This window comes from Pygocentrus nattereri, chromosome 7, assembly GCF_015220715.1.
Source record: "Pygocentrus nattereri isolate fPygNat1 chromosome 7, fPygNat1.pri, whole genome shotgun sequence".
NCBI classification, from domain to species: domain Eukaryota; kingdom Metazoa; phylum Chordata; class Actinopteri; order Characiformes; family Serrasalmidae; genus Pygocentrus; species Pygocentrus nattereri.
The window spans coordinates 12647501-12661929 of record NC_051217.1 but is presented as its reverse complement, the minus strand read 5'-3'; the positions used below and the strand labels follow the sequence as shown (position 1 = coordinate 12661929).

The 14429-nt window shown below is 40.0% G+C and overlaps 1 protein-coding gene across 1 annotated transcript in view; it reads right to left on the bottom strand.

Moving 5' to 3' along the window:
- Positions 1-7989: 7989 nt before the first annotated feature.
- LOC108442585 (CBY1-interacting BAR domain-containing protein 2-like) overlaps positions 7990-14429 on the bottom strand; it is a 7709-nt gene continuing 1269 nt past the window's right edge. Inside the window, exons 2-9 of the mRNA XM_017722703.2 lie at positions 13625-13859; positions 13463-13531; positions 12327-12428; positions 12013-12018; positions 10926-11030; positions 10498-10611; positions 10193-10396; positions 7990-8506 (exon numbers count right to left, since the gene is read on the bottom strand). Coding sequence (XP_017578192.1) covers positions 8336-8506; positions 10193-10396; positions 10498-10611; positions 10926-11030; positions 12013-12018; positions 12327-12428; positions 13463-13531; positions 13625-13859 — 1006 coding nt within the window. The 3' untranslated portion in view covers positions 7990-8335. The remainder of the gene's footprint in view (positions 8507-10192; positions 10397-10497; positions 10612-10925; positions 11031-12012; positions 12019-12326; positions 12429-13462; positions 13532-13624; positions 13860-14429) is intronic.

Genomic DNA, 14429 nt, shown 5'->3' with positions numbered 1-14429 from the left:
CATATTGACATTTGTTTACTGCAGATGATGTTTTAACTCAAACTTAACAAAACAGGTAATTTGACTAGGGGTGTTCTTTAGTAACGAAAATGGTTCTATATAGAACCATGAACACTGAAAGTACCCTTTGCATGATTAAAGAGTTCTTTGCATTGTGAAAGGGTTCTTCTGACTGATGGAAAATGTGCTGTAGATGGTTCTATAAAGAACCTTTTTGAAAAACAGTATTATATACCACCCAAAATAGTTCTTCTATTGTTTCTTAAGACCGCAGGTTATGCATGGAAGTGTAACCATGGTGAAAAGGATGTATCGTACGTGCAATACTGAAAGGGAACAATTACTTCACATCACTCTGAATAGATGCCCCGCATGTTCTTTCACTTCTGTGAAGACCATGTCTCCATTGGGTAAAGAGACCATGTGACACTGTGGCTTTCACCTGCATACAGATGAGCACTTTCCCTTCATCCCTTCGTCCTTTCCCCCTGCACCCCCTCCTCTCCCCCTGTCTCTCTATCGCACTTTGTCAGACAGTAGCCATATCTGCCCCAAACCCTTCTCACTTGTTTACCTTCCATCATGCCGCATCAATGGATCACACTGGCATGTGTGTGTGTGTGTGCGTGTGTGTGTGTGAGTTTATGCAGGACAAAATGTTGGAAACCCAGTGAAAAATAAAGGTTTACTAACAAAATAATTCTGACTCTCACAAATACTTTATGTATAGCTTCATTTAATTTCTTTTGCTGAGGTTCAGGCTTAGACCAAGGGTAGCAAACTCCAGTACTGAAGGGCTGGAGCCCAGCATAGTTTCCTAATCAAACAATCTTGATTCACCCCTGTACCTAACTGCTAGGTTTAGTAGGTGTGTTTAGAACAGAAAAAATAAGTAAACTGTGCTGGACACTGGCTCTCTAGGAATTCACCACCCCTGGCATAGGCATTGTCACCAACCCTCCACTGGAGATCTGCCTTCCTGCTGGTTTCACCTCCAACCAAAATCTAACACAGCTCATTCAGCTAATCAAGGACTTATGAGGGCAATAAATAGATTGATTAGGTGAGGTCAGTTTGGGTGGGATAAAGAAGTAAATCTCTGGAAGGTAGATCTGACCACTCTTCGACCATTTTTATTACATATGCAGATTGGTGTTTCATAGCTTTTTAAAAAATAAATTAAACATCCATTTGACTATCTGAAAATGCTGTACTAAGAGCATCCTTCTTCAGTGGAGGTTAATAGTGTATGTTGCCAAAAGCTTACCTGTTAAACATGTTCTAATGCTTTCCTTCTTCTAATCAAGGCTATGACTAGATATGCTGTCCTTCCTGTTACTATTGTGTATCCCTCATTTCTACTCATGCATTTTCTCTATATGAAACATTTTCTTCCTCACCCCATGCTAATCCTTTCCATCCTCTATTGCTCCTCTGCTCCACCTGAGCATTTGCCCCCTCTCACTTTTCCCCTGACTCTTTTCTGTTTCAGTGATGTGAGTAGTAGAAGTCAGAAGGGTCAATGCCAGGCTGCACGTTTCCTATGGGCTGTAGAGCATGCACACACAGCGCCTCCTCCATGCTGCAAGGGTGAACGTGCACGTGCATGACACAGCAAAACGTGACTGCTGTCACCATGCATACTCATCTCCATCTCACTCCAGCGTTCCTTTTTTCCATTTTACAGCACAGCTGTGAGCATATGATTGGGCCTAGAATTATTCATCATGTTTTCATCATTATAAGTGCATGAAGTGTCTAGATGAGAGTCCTAGTGTGAAAGTGATTGAGAGAGAGAGAGAGAGAGAGAGAGAGAGAGAGAGAGAGAGCAATAGAGGCAGGGGGGTCTTTATACAGCATGGGAATACATGCCTGTAGAGCCCTAGGCTCATTCACATGCACATGCATGCACACACTCTGACCCTGGGCTGTACCAGGCCACATTAAATAATGATGCACTCTGTCAGTGAAGTCAGGAATCAAAGCTCTACAACATCAATCTGAGACATGAGCACACAGACATTGCTCGTTCACAGCTGAACATGACCCCTTGACATCACACAGACCAACACTCAAGCCCCAGTCCCTCTCTGCTGCTATTGTGATTGGCTGGCTGGCTCTCCACTGGCTTGTGATGTCAGCTGTTTGGTTAGCTCCTTTTAGACTCAGGCCCTACCCAGTTCTCTTGGGATGAGATTGTGATGACATCATGCTTTAGGTCTGGCTGTGCTCAGGGGCTTACTTTGGGCATTCAGGCAGCTTGCTGTGATCTGATGCATGTTGAACAAATGATGCACTCAGTGTGTCCTTCCTCAGGGAATGGACAACAGAAGAGATAATACATCTGACAATATATATCTGTTCACTTATTTTTTTAGATCATGCTTTTATATCTGTTTTATCTGCATTTTAAAGATAGCAATAATCTTAATGAGTATTACATAATAATTTCTCATCATTAGTATAAAAAAATAAAAAATTCTGACAACGTCTTTTGAATATAATGGAAGTTAATGTAAAAATTATTTTTGGACCATTTTTTTGGGACCACATTTGAAAATTTAGCACAAATTTAAACACAATGCAAAGGGTAACTAGAACTTTTAAATTGACAAACATTGGAGATAACAAGACATTTTTGCTCCAGAGCTTTTTATATGCTTTCCAAAATGTGATTATCCTCTTACTAAAACACATGATAGCTATTTGCAGTGCCAGTCCTGAGGTTAAACCTGGCCAGACCAGTTTAATCCTAAGGTACTGACAGACTTGTATAGTCTCTGATTAGTGGCACTCATATTGTAGATGGCATGCACTCCCCTTTCTCCTTTCCTCCTTCTTGTGGACAGAGTAAAGTTTGTCGCCCTCTCCTGGCTAAGACTGTGTATTATCTACGTCACCAAACCTGTTCCTGCAGACCTGCATTCCTGAAAGTTTCCTCCAGCTCAAATCTAACGTGCCTCATGTAGTTGACCCCTTAAAATCCCAGCATTATTACATCCTAAAGCTTATTATTCACTACCAGGATGACAGTGCAAACTGGCTGAGCTATGCTTAGGTTAGAGAAGTGTGTGACAAAACTTTGGGCCTGCCAGCAAGCCCTGGCAATTTAAGGGGTTAAACAAAGACTTCTGAAAGAAATGATTAGGTAGTTCAGGTGGGCCAGTTAATGTTAGAATAGAACTGCCATCTTTATGTTAGTCTTTGCTCTAATATATTTGTGTACCATAAAGATTTAATATAGTAAGTGATGTTCCTTTCTATGTGGAGTTTGCATGTTCTCCTTGTGTCTGCATGGGTTTCCTCCGGGTTCTCTGGTTTCCTCCCACAGTCCAAAGACATGCAGTCAGGTCGATTGGACATGCTAAATTGCCCCTGGGTGTGAGTGTGTGAGTGACTGTGTCTGTCTGTCTGTCATTCTATACAGAAAACAAACTCATATGTGACATGCAAAAGTGTATTTGATTTATTCGCTTAGTTTAACATAGTGAAAAAAAAATAAAATATAGAATGTGCTATAACTTTTGTAAAGGCCACATTTTATGTTGTATTTTTCTAATATGTTAAATTCAGCAAATAATCAGTATGTGTGTATCTACATGTTCTGTGTAGAGGTGGTATTAACTTATTTTTTTAACTTAAAAATTCAGTATGTAATTTGTTGAGGGATGCAGGGAAATCTTTAAGACAATACATATTCGCTACTCTGAGTTACACAGTGTGTGATCAGTTTATGCTCAGTGTTACTGTAATGTTACGTTAATGTAAAAAAATGCCCTGCTGGACCACCCTGTTCAACCTCTTCTAAAAATTCTTTCTTTATTTATTTATGTATTCATTCTCTAGTCTCTTTATTTCAGTTTTTTTCCAGTCTAGATTAAACATACATGGGATCATTGCAGATTCCTAGATGTAAAAAGTAAAGCTGAATGTGAGGTCATGTTAAGGTCTTAGAGCAGACAGAGGGATTGTGCTTCTCTCATGAGTCTCTTTAGTCACGACCACTCTCTGCTCGTACCCATCAATCCTCTTTTCCCCACTGGGGGCTACTTGCAGCCTATTTTTCTGCTATATTTTATTCCACATGTTGCCTTTTTCTTTCGTTCTTTCTGTCTCAGTTGTTGCTCCATCGGTCTTCATCCCCTCTTCCTTATTAATACTGAGTGAAAGGAAATGATCTTCATGGGTTTAATGAACAGACATGGTTCTCTGTGTCCTGTCACCTTCACACTGCTGCCTCTGGCTGAGCATTAAATATGTATGTGACATGTACACTGCTCTGTGTGTGTAACATATATGCACATTGACCCATGTGGACATTTATACCAGTGTTATGGCTTTTATTTAATTGGTAATAGAGGTCAAAGCTTGCCCTGAATTAAAAGGTAAATAAATAAATAAATGAACACACACAGACACACACACACACACATATACACACACACGTACGCACACATCTTCTAAGCTGTTTCTCCTTCTGGGTCGCAGGGGGTGCTGGAGACTATCCCAGCTGTCAATGGACAAAAGGCAGGATACGCCCCGGACAGGTTGCCAGTCTCCATCGCAGGGCAGACAGATAGACATACACATCAACTCACACCAAGGGTCAATTTTAGCATGTCCAAACAGCCTGACTGCATGTCTTTGGACTGTGACTGGAAACCAGGGAACCTGGAGGAAACCCATGCAGACACAGGGAGAACATGCAAGCTCCACACAGAGCGGAACCTGGTCGTCTGGCCGGAGACTTGAACTCAGGCCCTCCTTGCTGTGTGGTGACAGCGCTACCCACCATGCCACCATGCTGCCCAATAAATAAATAAATAAATAAATGAGTGGTGCCATATGACAGCAATGGACCTGCAGGGCTGACACAGGAGTGGTGGTACTCCATTTTACTGGGCAGTGTTGGTTGCACAAACATGATCTGCGTGGAAGAGTCATCAGAAAGAAACATGTGACTGCCTCATAACAGTCAACAACTGAAGTCTGCAAACAACATCTAGATAAGAAGGCATTTTGGAAACAAGTGCTGTGGACTGATGAAGTGAAAATGGAAGTCTCTGGTCACAATCGTCAAAGGTTTGGAGAAAAAAAAGAACAGCAGAGCTTAAACATACTATGCGTATCGTCCAAGAATATCATAGAACTAAAATAGATAGACATTCTTCTAGTTGGCTACAAAAAGTATCTGCCAACTGTAGTATCTGCTAAAGGTAGTGGTATTAAGTATAACGTCACAATTACTATATTTTTCAATTATAAAGTAATTGCATTAATATTTGCAGAAAAATGTTACTTTGTTTTTTTACTTCTTTTTACTTCAAAAATGAACAAAATATGTAATTTGGCGACCTGCGATGGACTGGCGACCTGTCCAGGGTGTATCCTGCCTTCTGCCCGATGACCGCTGGGATAGGCTCCAGTACCCCCTGCGAGGGGAGTGCTGAGGGAGAAGCGGCTTAGAAAATGGATGGATGGATGTAATTTGGCTAAAGGTGCCAAAACTTTTGTATAGAACTGTACTCAGTACTTAAGCAGTTTTCTGAACTGCTACTTTTGCACTTTGTCACTGTTACTACTTGCACTCCTCATTCCTACAACTTAAGAACAACTTGGCCAGTTTGCACTGTTTACCATATAATTACTGAATAAAATGTTGAAGACGTCAATCAAGGTGCTTGGAAAGATTTTACTTGAGCTACTTAGCTCAAATCTGCATATCGGGGTTCCTCCACCTGAGACTGAAGACTGTGGTTATGATGTATAAAAATGCCATCACTACATTGTTACAAGACGACAGTAAGTCTGTTCTGCATCAGGTCTCACCATAAGATGGAAATAATAGAACAAATGTTTGTGAAAACGGCATCACTGCTTTTATGGACTATTAGAGCCTCTAAAAGCAGTTTTGCTGTATATCATTTACGCCCTGTGGATGCTTATGGGAGGTGATATTTGCTCTGCATGTGGTAGAAGAAGGAGACATAAAGAGAATGGAGGAGTGAGGAAAGAGAGGTGAAGGGGTCATACTGTGTTCCTCAGCTCCTACATACAAACCTCCCACATCAACACCGAGGCCTACAGAAACCTAAGTAGAGAAAAAGACTTTTCTTTCCCAAGATGCTCTTTGTTTCTCTTCAAAACCATTTGTTACCATTTCTAATAACCTGTCATACATCTGTGCTAATAAGTGATGAGTTGTGTTTGAGGTTTAGATGTCTGGCAGAGGGGTCAGACAGAGAGACATGCAGGGAGACAGACTGCCAGGTCACACATGTAGAGGCATGTGAGAGCTGTTTGGGCAGTGCCTCTCTTGCCCACCCCCTCTATCCTCTCTCCCTCTATCCAGCCTGTGGTCTCAGGTGCAGTAGAGAGAGAGGCCAGCAGCACTTTCATGCTAATAGTATCCCCCCCCCCCCCTCCATCTCCATTCTTCATCCCTCTTTCTTCTTCTCTTTTTCTATCTCTTTTACTCTTTCTGTATCTTTCACTCTCTCTCTCTCTGTCTTCTCTGTCTGTCTCTCTCCTATCTCTCTTGTTCTTTCATTCACTCTCTCCCCTCTCCCCTTCTTTAAATCTGCGTCTCACCTCTCTCTCTCTCATTCTCCATCTTTTTGTCTCTCTTGCTCTTTCACTCTTCATCTATCTATCTTTTTGTTTCCCTCTTTCTGTCTCCTTCATTCCCTCTTTCTCTCCAGTTCTGTTTCTTATCTCTCCCTTTCTTACGGTCTCTCTCTCTCTCTCTCTCTCTCTCTCTCTCTCTCACACACATACACACACACTCTCTCTTTCACTCTATCTCTCTTGCTCCCTCTCTCTATTCAGCTCTCTTCATCTCTATCATATTCCTTCTTTGTGTCTGTCTCCTCCTCCTTCTGTTCTTTATTTTCCTCTTTCTCTCTCTTCCTCACTCTTTCTGTCTGGCTCTCTCATTCTCCCTCTCTTGTCTCTCCTCCTCTCTTTCCCCCTCCCCCCACCTCTCTCTTTCCTCCCTACTTTTCTCTCCTTTTGTTTGTCCCAATCACTCTTTATCTCTCTGTTACTCCCTCTCTCGCCTCTCCTTCTCTATCTCCCTCTCTCTCTCTGACACTCTGACTGTGGCTTTAGCTGAATCATTATGATAAATTCTCAGGTCAGAGCTAATTTATTCCTTAATTTCCGTGTGGAAAAATAGAATGGAATAGAGTGTGTGCTTGTTGCTTGTACGTGTGTGTGTGTGTGTGTTTGTGTGTGTGTGTGTGTGTGTGTGTGTGTGTGAGAGAGAGAGAGAGAGAGAGAGAGAGAGAGAGAGAGAGAGAGAGAGAAACACAGAGGTGTAAAAAAGGCCATGCAGAGTGATCGCAAATGGGAAAGTCATGTCTTCCCTTGCTTCTCTTACAGAGCTTTATGCTGTCATCCACTCCTCACTCCTCTGCGTGTGTCTCTTCAGAGGGAAGGGGCTGCATCGCTTTCAGTAGCCATGTCTCTGAAATGTATCTTTACATCATCCTGCAGTGCCTTTTCCTTTAAACGACATGTTCAGACACCACCAGTATTCACTCTTTCTGTGGATTAGCAGCCAGGTCAGTCAGCAACTTAGCAGTTCATTTCCATCTTAACACTCTTTATCTTGGTTTGTTGTTGTTGTTGTTTTGAAATGTGGCCCATTCTGTATGACCCAATTTAGAGAAAAGAACACTTTCTATGATCATTCACATAACACTGTGCAACAAGATATGCTACTTGCTGACAGCTCATATACAAAAGTAATGGCACGGAGACCCAGTGGCAGTAAAAACACTGACTCAGTCTTCAGAACTGTGTGTGATTGGCTTTTGAATGATGCATGCTATTCTTGAGAGACGGCTTAAGCAGATCAATCCTTGGGTCTGCGGCTGCCCTCATCAGAAAAACAATGCATATTATTTAATGCTCCATTGAAATCTTGTGGGTGTTATGATTGAGTCTATTCACACTGTAGAAATAATCAGGGGAATCATTTTCATATTTCATGCTTTATAAACTCTTTTATTTCACATCTGCTCAGGTCCTGCAGATACAAAAGTACTTGCACCATGTTTCTCCATAGTGTTTAATATAGCATTCTTCAGACACAACTGTTTTACATCATTCTCAGCATAAACACAAACAGCCTTCATGAATGATTCTGCAGAACATTATGCACTTGATTAGGCAGTATATTCTGCTCTACATGTATCCAAACACATTTAAAACATGTAATGTATGTTAAATGCAGCCCAAGCTATACAATCACTTTCTCAGATGCATCCAAATAACACCACCACATCCTAAAGTGCACAAGAACACCTTTTTCTATAGGAGAGAACATTCATCATTTCTGTATGTGGCTCCTGACATACTGAGCAGCATAGGACTGCCTGAGAGTCCGTGGCCCCTCCAGATCTTCCTCAGAGTCATACTGCTCCTCTTTCTCATCCTCCTCCTCATCTTCCTCTTCATCTTCCTCCATTTCTCTCTGCCTACGCAAAGCTCTTCTCAGAGACTGAAGAATAAAAATAAGCAGAGAAAGGTGTGAGAGACCCCTGGACATATAAGAGTTAATACAATCTCAGAAATAAAGGTACTAAACTGTCACTGGGGTATTACCCCTAGTCACTGGGGCAGTACGCCTCTTGTAATTGGGGTGGTACCCTTAAGGGTACCTCTCAGTACCCTCAGTCAGGGAACATAATTCTACCATAATCCATTGAAGTTATATATGAAGTTGTACTGACTCCACACACTCCGTCTCATCTCTAAGCATTTGTTTATGAAAAGGTACAACTATGTACTTTTCACCCAGAAAAACTTATTTAAGATAGACTTTAAAACCACTGATGTCCCTCTGAGGGTACATTTACATTGTTTGTATTTTGATGAGCAAAAAATATACCTGCACAGAACCTTAATTTCTAACAGTACAAGTTGTAATAACTGAGGTGCATGTTCTCAGAATTTCCTTATGAAACAACTAGAAAGCCACAACACAGCCACAGATTTTTCAAATTTTTAGCAAAATTTGTTCCTTCAGAAGTAAAAATAAAAAAAACCTTGAGCTTTACTACCAAAGCTCTGTGTCTTGAGAACTGATGGGATATTTATCAGAACATTCTGTATTATTGTTGCTGTCCAAAGAGAAACACATACGCATCTCCATTATTTGTGATTTTTACTTGTCTACATTCTTTGAGCACGGGAGCTGTTCTTTATAATGTGTAAAAAATTCATGATGAATAGACCAATAAAAATGCTCCAAAAATGCTTGGAAAAAAATCTCTTTCCATAGACCTATATTAAAAACTAACAATATTTTCGCCTCTTTTGTAAAGTTACTATTTTGGAGATGCTGTTTTTTTATTGGACAGCAACATTATGTATATATACAGTTTTACATACTGTATTTTGTTGATTTTCTGGAAATGAAAAAAGCTGAAAATAAGTAAACATTCTCTACAGAAAAATAAACATTAAATCTGGCCTCTCTAAAAATCATGGCACATTTTATATTTTTTTGTATTTTCACCATATGATAAACTCAGCAACTAAGTACAAGTTGTGCACTACAATTGGGTGCCATCAGGTGCCATCTTTATATATGATTACTTCATGAAGACAAAATTCCTCATTATTACCTACCAAACCCATGAGCAAATTATGCTGAAATTTTGAAAATTGCAAATATCTTTGTATTGAAACAGTATTTTTCTCAGAACACTCTGCACAACTTTCCTGCATTTCCTCTTCAACTCCTTGAGATCATAATCAGAATCCTTTATTGAGCCCAGAGGGAAATTGCAGTTGTTACAGTTGCAAGCATTTATCTAAAAGAATAAACACTTTAATAATTTTAAAAAGATAAAGAGAAATTTGCAATATGTCACTGGTGGTTCCAAAACGCACTTCATCATATTCTTCCTAACATGACTCATATTTAATAAGCTACATTCAAAAAGTGGTGTAACTGTCTTTTTCCGGTAAGATAGATGGATAATGTAATTTTAAACCCTTATAATAAAAGAAGCTGAACTCAACTGAAAGTCAACCCATTTTTGCACAAATCTGGGCTATATACTATAAACAGATGGTCTCTCTGGTGAAAATATAAAATATACCTTGGGGAATAAGAGGTTAATGAGTAAATTCCAAAAACTGAGTGAATTCTGTTAAACCTCATCTCTTCTGAGTTCACCTGTTTGGGCTGCTCGAAGTTCATTCTGGGGATGGTGGCAGGAGGGCTGGGGTATTGAGACAGCCTGAGGGTAGAAGTGGGTGGGCTTGAGTATTGGGGCAGTCTGAGGGTAGAAGCAGGGGGGCTTGGGTAGTGGGCCATGTCAGCAGTGGAGGTTGTAGTTTCGATCAGAGATCCTGTAACCTGGATACGATTCCTAAACAACTGTAGGAGAAGGCATGATGGCATCAAACAGCATACTTCACAAGTGTAAAACCCATCAGCGCCATCATCAAAATGTCCTGAGCTACTATGTTAGTATTCACCTCTAGATCTTTGTGTATGTCCATAGTTTCCATATTATTGAAGGTATGTGTATAAACTTCCAAAGCTTTGGAATGAAACAGCATCTCCACCATGATGAAGTCTGTGAAGATCCTCTGAAATAAACAGAAGTGATTTTCATGATTTAGTGAACTGTAATTCTACAGCCAATTAGACAATTAAAAAATATCAAAACGCATTAAATGAACACTAATCATTCACAAAAACAATTAAAATCTGTGTTGTGTATCTATGCACTTCTGTATGTCTTAACTTTAGGTTATCTTTACACAATATCTGGATTAGTTTATGGAAGTTTTTCAAGGACAGTTAAAAATTTCTGCACGTCACTCAGAATAAGACTTTTCGAAACCATGCTGTTGATGAACTGTATATGTTGTGTGCAGTTTGTTGGATGTGAACTACTGACCTTTACATCCTCTAGTTTTTGTTTTTGGAAGTCAATGATAGTGTCCTCCATCTGCCTTGTGCTCCTGTTTGCATTGCTGCTGGCTTTCTGGACGTTCACTTCTGCCTACATAAAGTTAAACACAGCTGAAATCTCTAGCACAGGGGTCGGCAACCCAAATGTTAAGAAGAGCCATTTTGTCCTTTGAGCAAAAATCAAACCACCTTGAGAGCCACCTTGATATTTTCTGTCCATTTTAACATCTTTGCTGTAAATATGTCTCAGTATATGCTAATGTCCTAGTACAGGCTAACTAATACAAAAGAAACAAAAACACAGACTTACTATGCTCTGCTTTAAGCTTTAGCTCAGCTATAGCTGGTCTTCTCACATCTCTGGCAGGAAACTTTTCCAAAATTGGAATAGTGCTTCCACGGAGTGCTTATAAATGCAAATAAGTTTGTTTGTCTTCAAATTATCAATGTTTGTCTTGAATCTTTCTCTTTGCTTTTTCATTAGCTGCTAGCTAGGTGAGACTGTTGTCTATGTTGCTATGGAGACCAACAGTCTGCACACCAACCTTCAAGGTTAAAGGGTAAATTAGCAGATATACATTAACTCCAGTGTTTATGACCATTTATTGTTTAAACTGTGTTAGAACAATCAGCAGAGCTTTATTTTACTGCGAAGGATGATTATTTTATTTTTACCTAAAAATCTTATTTTGCTGTGGAGGCGCAACAGGGCAGCATGTTGCCGACCCCTGCTCGAGCAGGATATACAATGATTGCTGCTCATCTCTAAATACTCACTTTCAATATAAACATGGGAAAGCTGGGGGCATCTCCATGACAGATAAAGCCTTGCTCTGAAGTACAATATACTGTCTCTATACTGGATTCTGTATACTTAATACTCTATTCTGTAGCTTGACTTTGAAATAAATTATGCACCATTAAAAGCAGAAGTTTCAATTGAGAATTCCCATTTATGGTATCATTCACATCCATGAAAGAGTGTAAATAACTACTAAAGGTAAAATCAGTTATGGTAATATCAAACAGTGTCCCGTCCCTCCAAGAGAATTCCAGTTGTCTGTTGGTTCTACCTGTGACTGGTGGACCTAATTAAGGAAAGCAATTTTTGGAGTCAAAATATGAACTTTCACATGCAGAATCAATCTAGATCAGTGATTCTCAGCCCTGGTTCTGAAAACCTACTTTTACAAATGCAAAGTAGTTTCCCTGCTTGCCACACACCTGATCCAGTCAATCAGCTCATTAACAGCCCATTACTGAGTTAAAGTGGCTGAATTAATGCAGGAAAAGTATTAAAATAAAGCACAGAAACTGAGAAACACTAATCTAGATCATTTTAATGTGAAACACTGAAACAGTTAATATGTGAGACTTTAAAGGATACAATGCTCTGTCTGTCTGCTGGGTTGTTCAGCCGGATCTTTTCCAGTCTATGTAATTCCTTCAGCTCCCTACTGCGATCTGCACTAAACTTCTTCAAGTCTGCCTGAAAATCATTAGTTTTGTGCTTTTGATTAGAAGGCCACAGAATCATAACAAACAAGTAAGTATCATAAGTCATAAGTCATAAGAAAACATACACTATATTGCCAAAAGTGAGTATTGACTCACCCATCCAAATCAATGAATTTAGGTGTTCCAATCACTTCCATGGCCACAGGTGTAGAAAACCAAGCACACAGGCATGAAGACTGCTTCTACAAACATTTGTGAAAGAATGGGAAGCTCTCAGGAGCTCAGTGAAGGAGGATTATGGTGTGGGGTTGTTTTTCAGGAGTTGGGCTCGGCCCCTTAGTTCCAGTGAAAGGAACTCTTAATGCTTCAGCAGACCAAGAGATTTTGGACAATATCAGGCTCCCAACTTTGTGGGAACAGTTTGGGGATGCCCCCTTCCTGTTCAACTTGACTGCGCACCAGTGCACAAAGCAAGGTCCATAAAGACATGAATGAGCGAGTATGGTGTGGAAGAACTTGACTGCCTACACAAAGTCCTGACCTCAACCCGATATAACACCTTCAGGATGAATTAGGAGACTGTGGAGACTGCGAGCCAGGCATTCTTGTCCAAAATCAGTGTCTGACCTCACAAAAGCGCTTCTAGAAGAATGGTCAAAAATTCCCATAAACACACTCCTAAATCTTGTGGAAAGCCTTTCCAGAAGAGTGGAAGCTATTATAGCTGCAAAGGATGGGCCGAAATCATATTAAACCCAATGGATTAAGAATGGGATGTCACTCAAGTTCATATGCGTGTAAAGGCAGACGAGTGAATACTTTTAGCAATATAGTGTATCTGGCATATACACTGCCTATCAAAACTTTGGGGACAGCTTGCCTTCTTTTGACATTTGTGCATGTAGTGTTTGATTTTTACCGTTCATTTTCATTAATGTAATAAAAACATCTGCTCAAAAGTTTTCTGTTTAATGTGTTAAATTCAAGACACCATGTGTCCCCCTGAACTTTTGAAAGGCAGTGTACGTAAAAGGCAATAGCAGTAGGGAATGGGAATCAACTCACTCGTTTAGTTTTCACTATATCACCATACGCCTTCAATGGGGTGACCACACGTGTGTCCAACCTTTCCACCTGGGCAGACATGAATCTTTAGTGTAATCAGCCACTGAGAGCAAAGTTATCCTCCTGCTTCAGCCATCACAGATATTTCTCATTTCATCCTACCTCAGCCTGCCTGTAGTCCTGGACCATGGCCAAGTCCTCCGAGAGGTTCTTCAGGCATATGCTCAGCTCTGGATCCTCTGTACAGGCGAAATCGTGCAGCTGACGGGCCAGCATGTCGGCCTTGTCCCGGAGTTTAGCTGTCTTGCGGGTGTATGCAGCTAACAGTGAGCAGAACTGACCCATATACTTTTCAGCATTGTTTATGGTCATCTCCATTGCCTTCAGCTGGGTATCTCTGGAGAACAGTGTCAGTGATTGATAAGCTTAAATATTATGATCACCTTAAGGTGGATCATCCTCTTGAACCCAAGGCTTACTATTACATTATTTAAGACTTATTATTACATTATTTTATATTACAGTAAATACAAATAAAGCATACTAGTACATACAATAAGATGTCAAATAAGAAGGAAAAAACTAGGGTCCATCTTAAAGTTTTAAATCTTTGAGAACTATTAGTGTTTTCTGGAATTATTAACTACGGAAATATCAAGGATGTGGGAAATCTCTATAAACTGGTTACAAGTGAGAAGGAAATAAAAATAAACACTGCACTACAGGAGATGAGTACACAAATGATACATGTGAGAGTCACAATCAGGAATTTCTTACTGTAAGCAAAATAAGCCGCCATGAGAATTTGTTTATTCTATTTATTTAGTGGGTTAGTTAGCAAGATAGTTAATTAGCTAGTTATATTTTGTTTTTGTTTTGTTTAATGTTGTTTGGGTATAAAATATCATTGATGACTTGCTTTTAACAAGAAATCACGCTATGTCCTACAGATGACACAAAGGTTTGA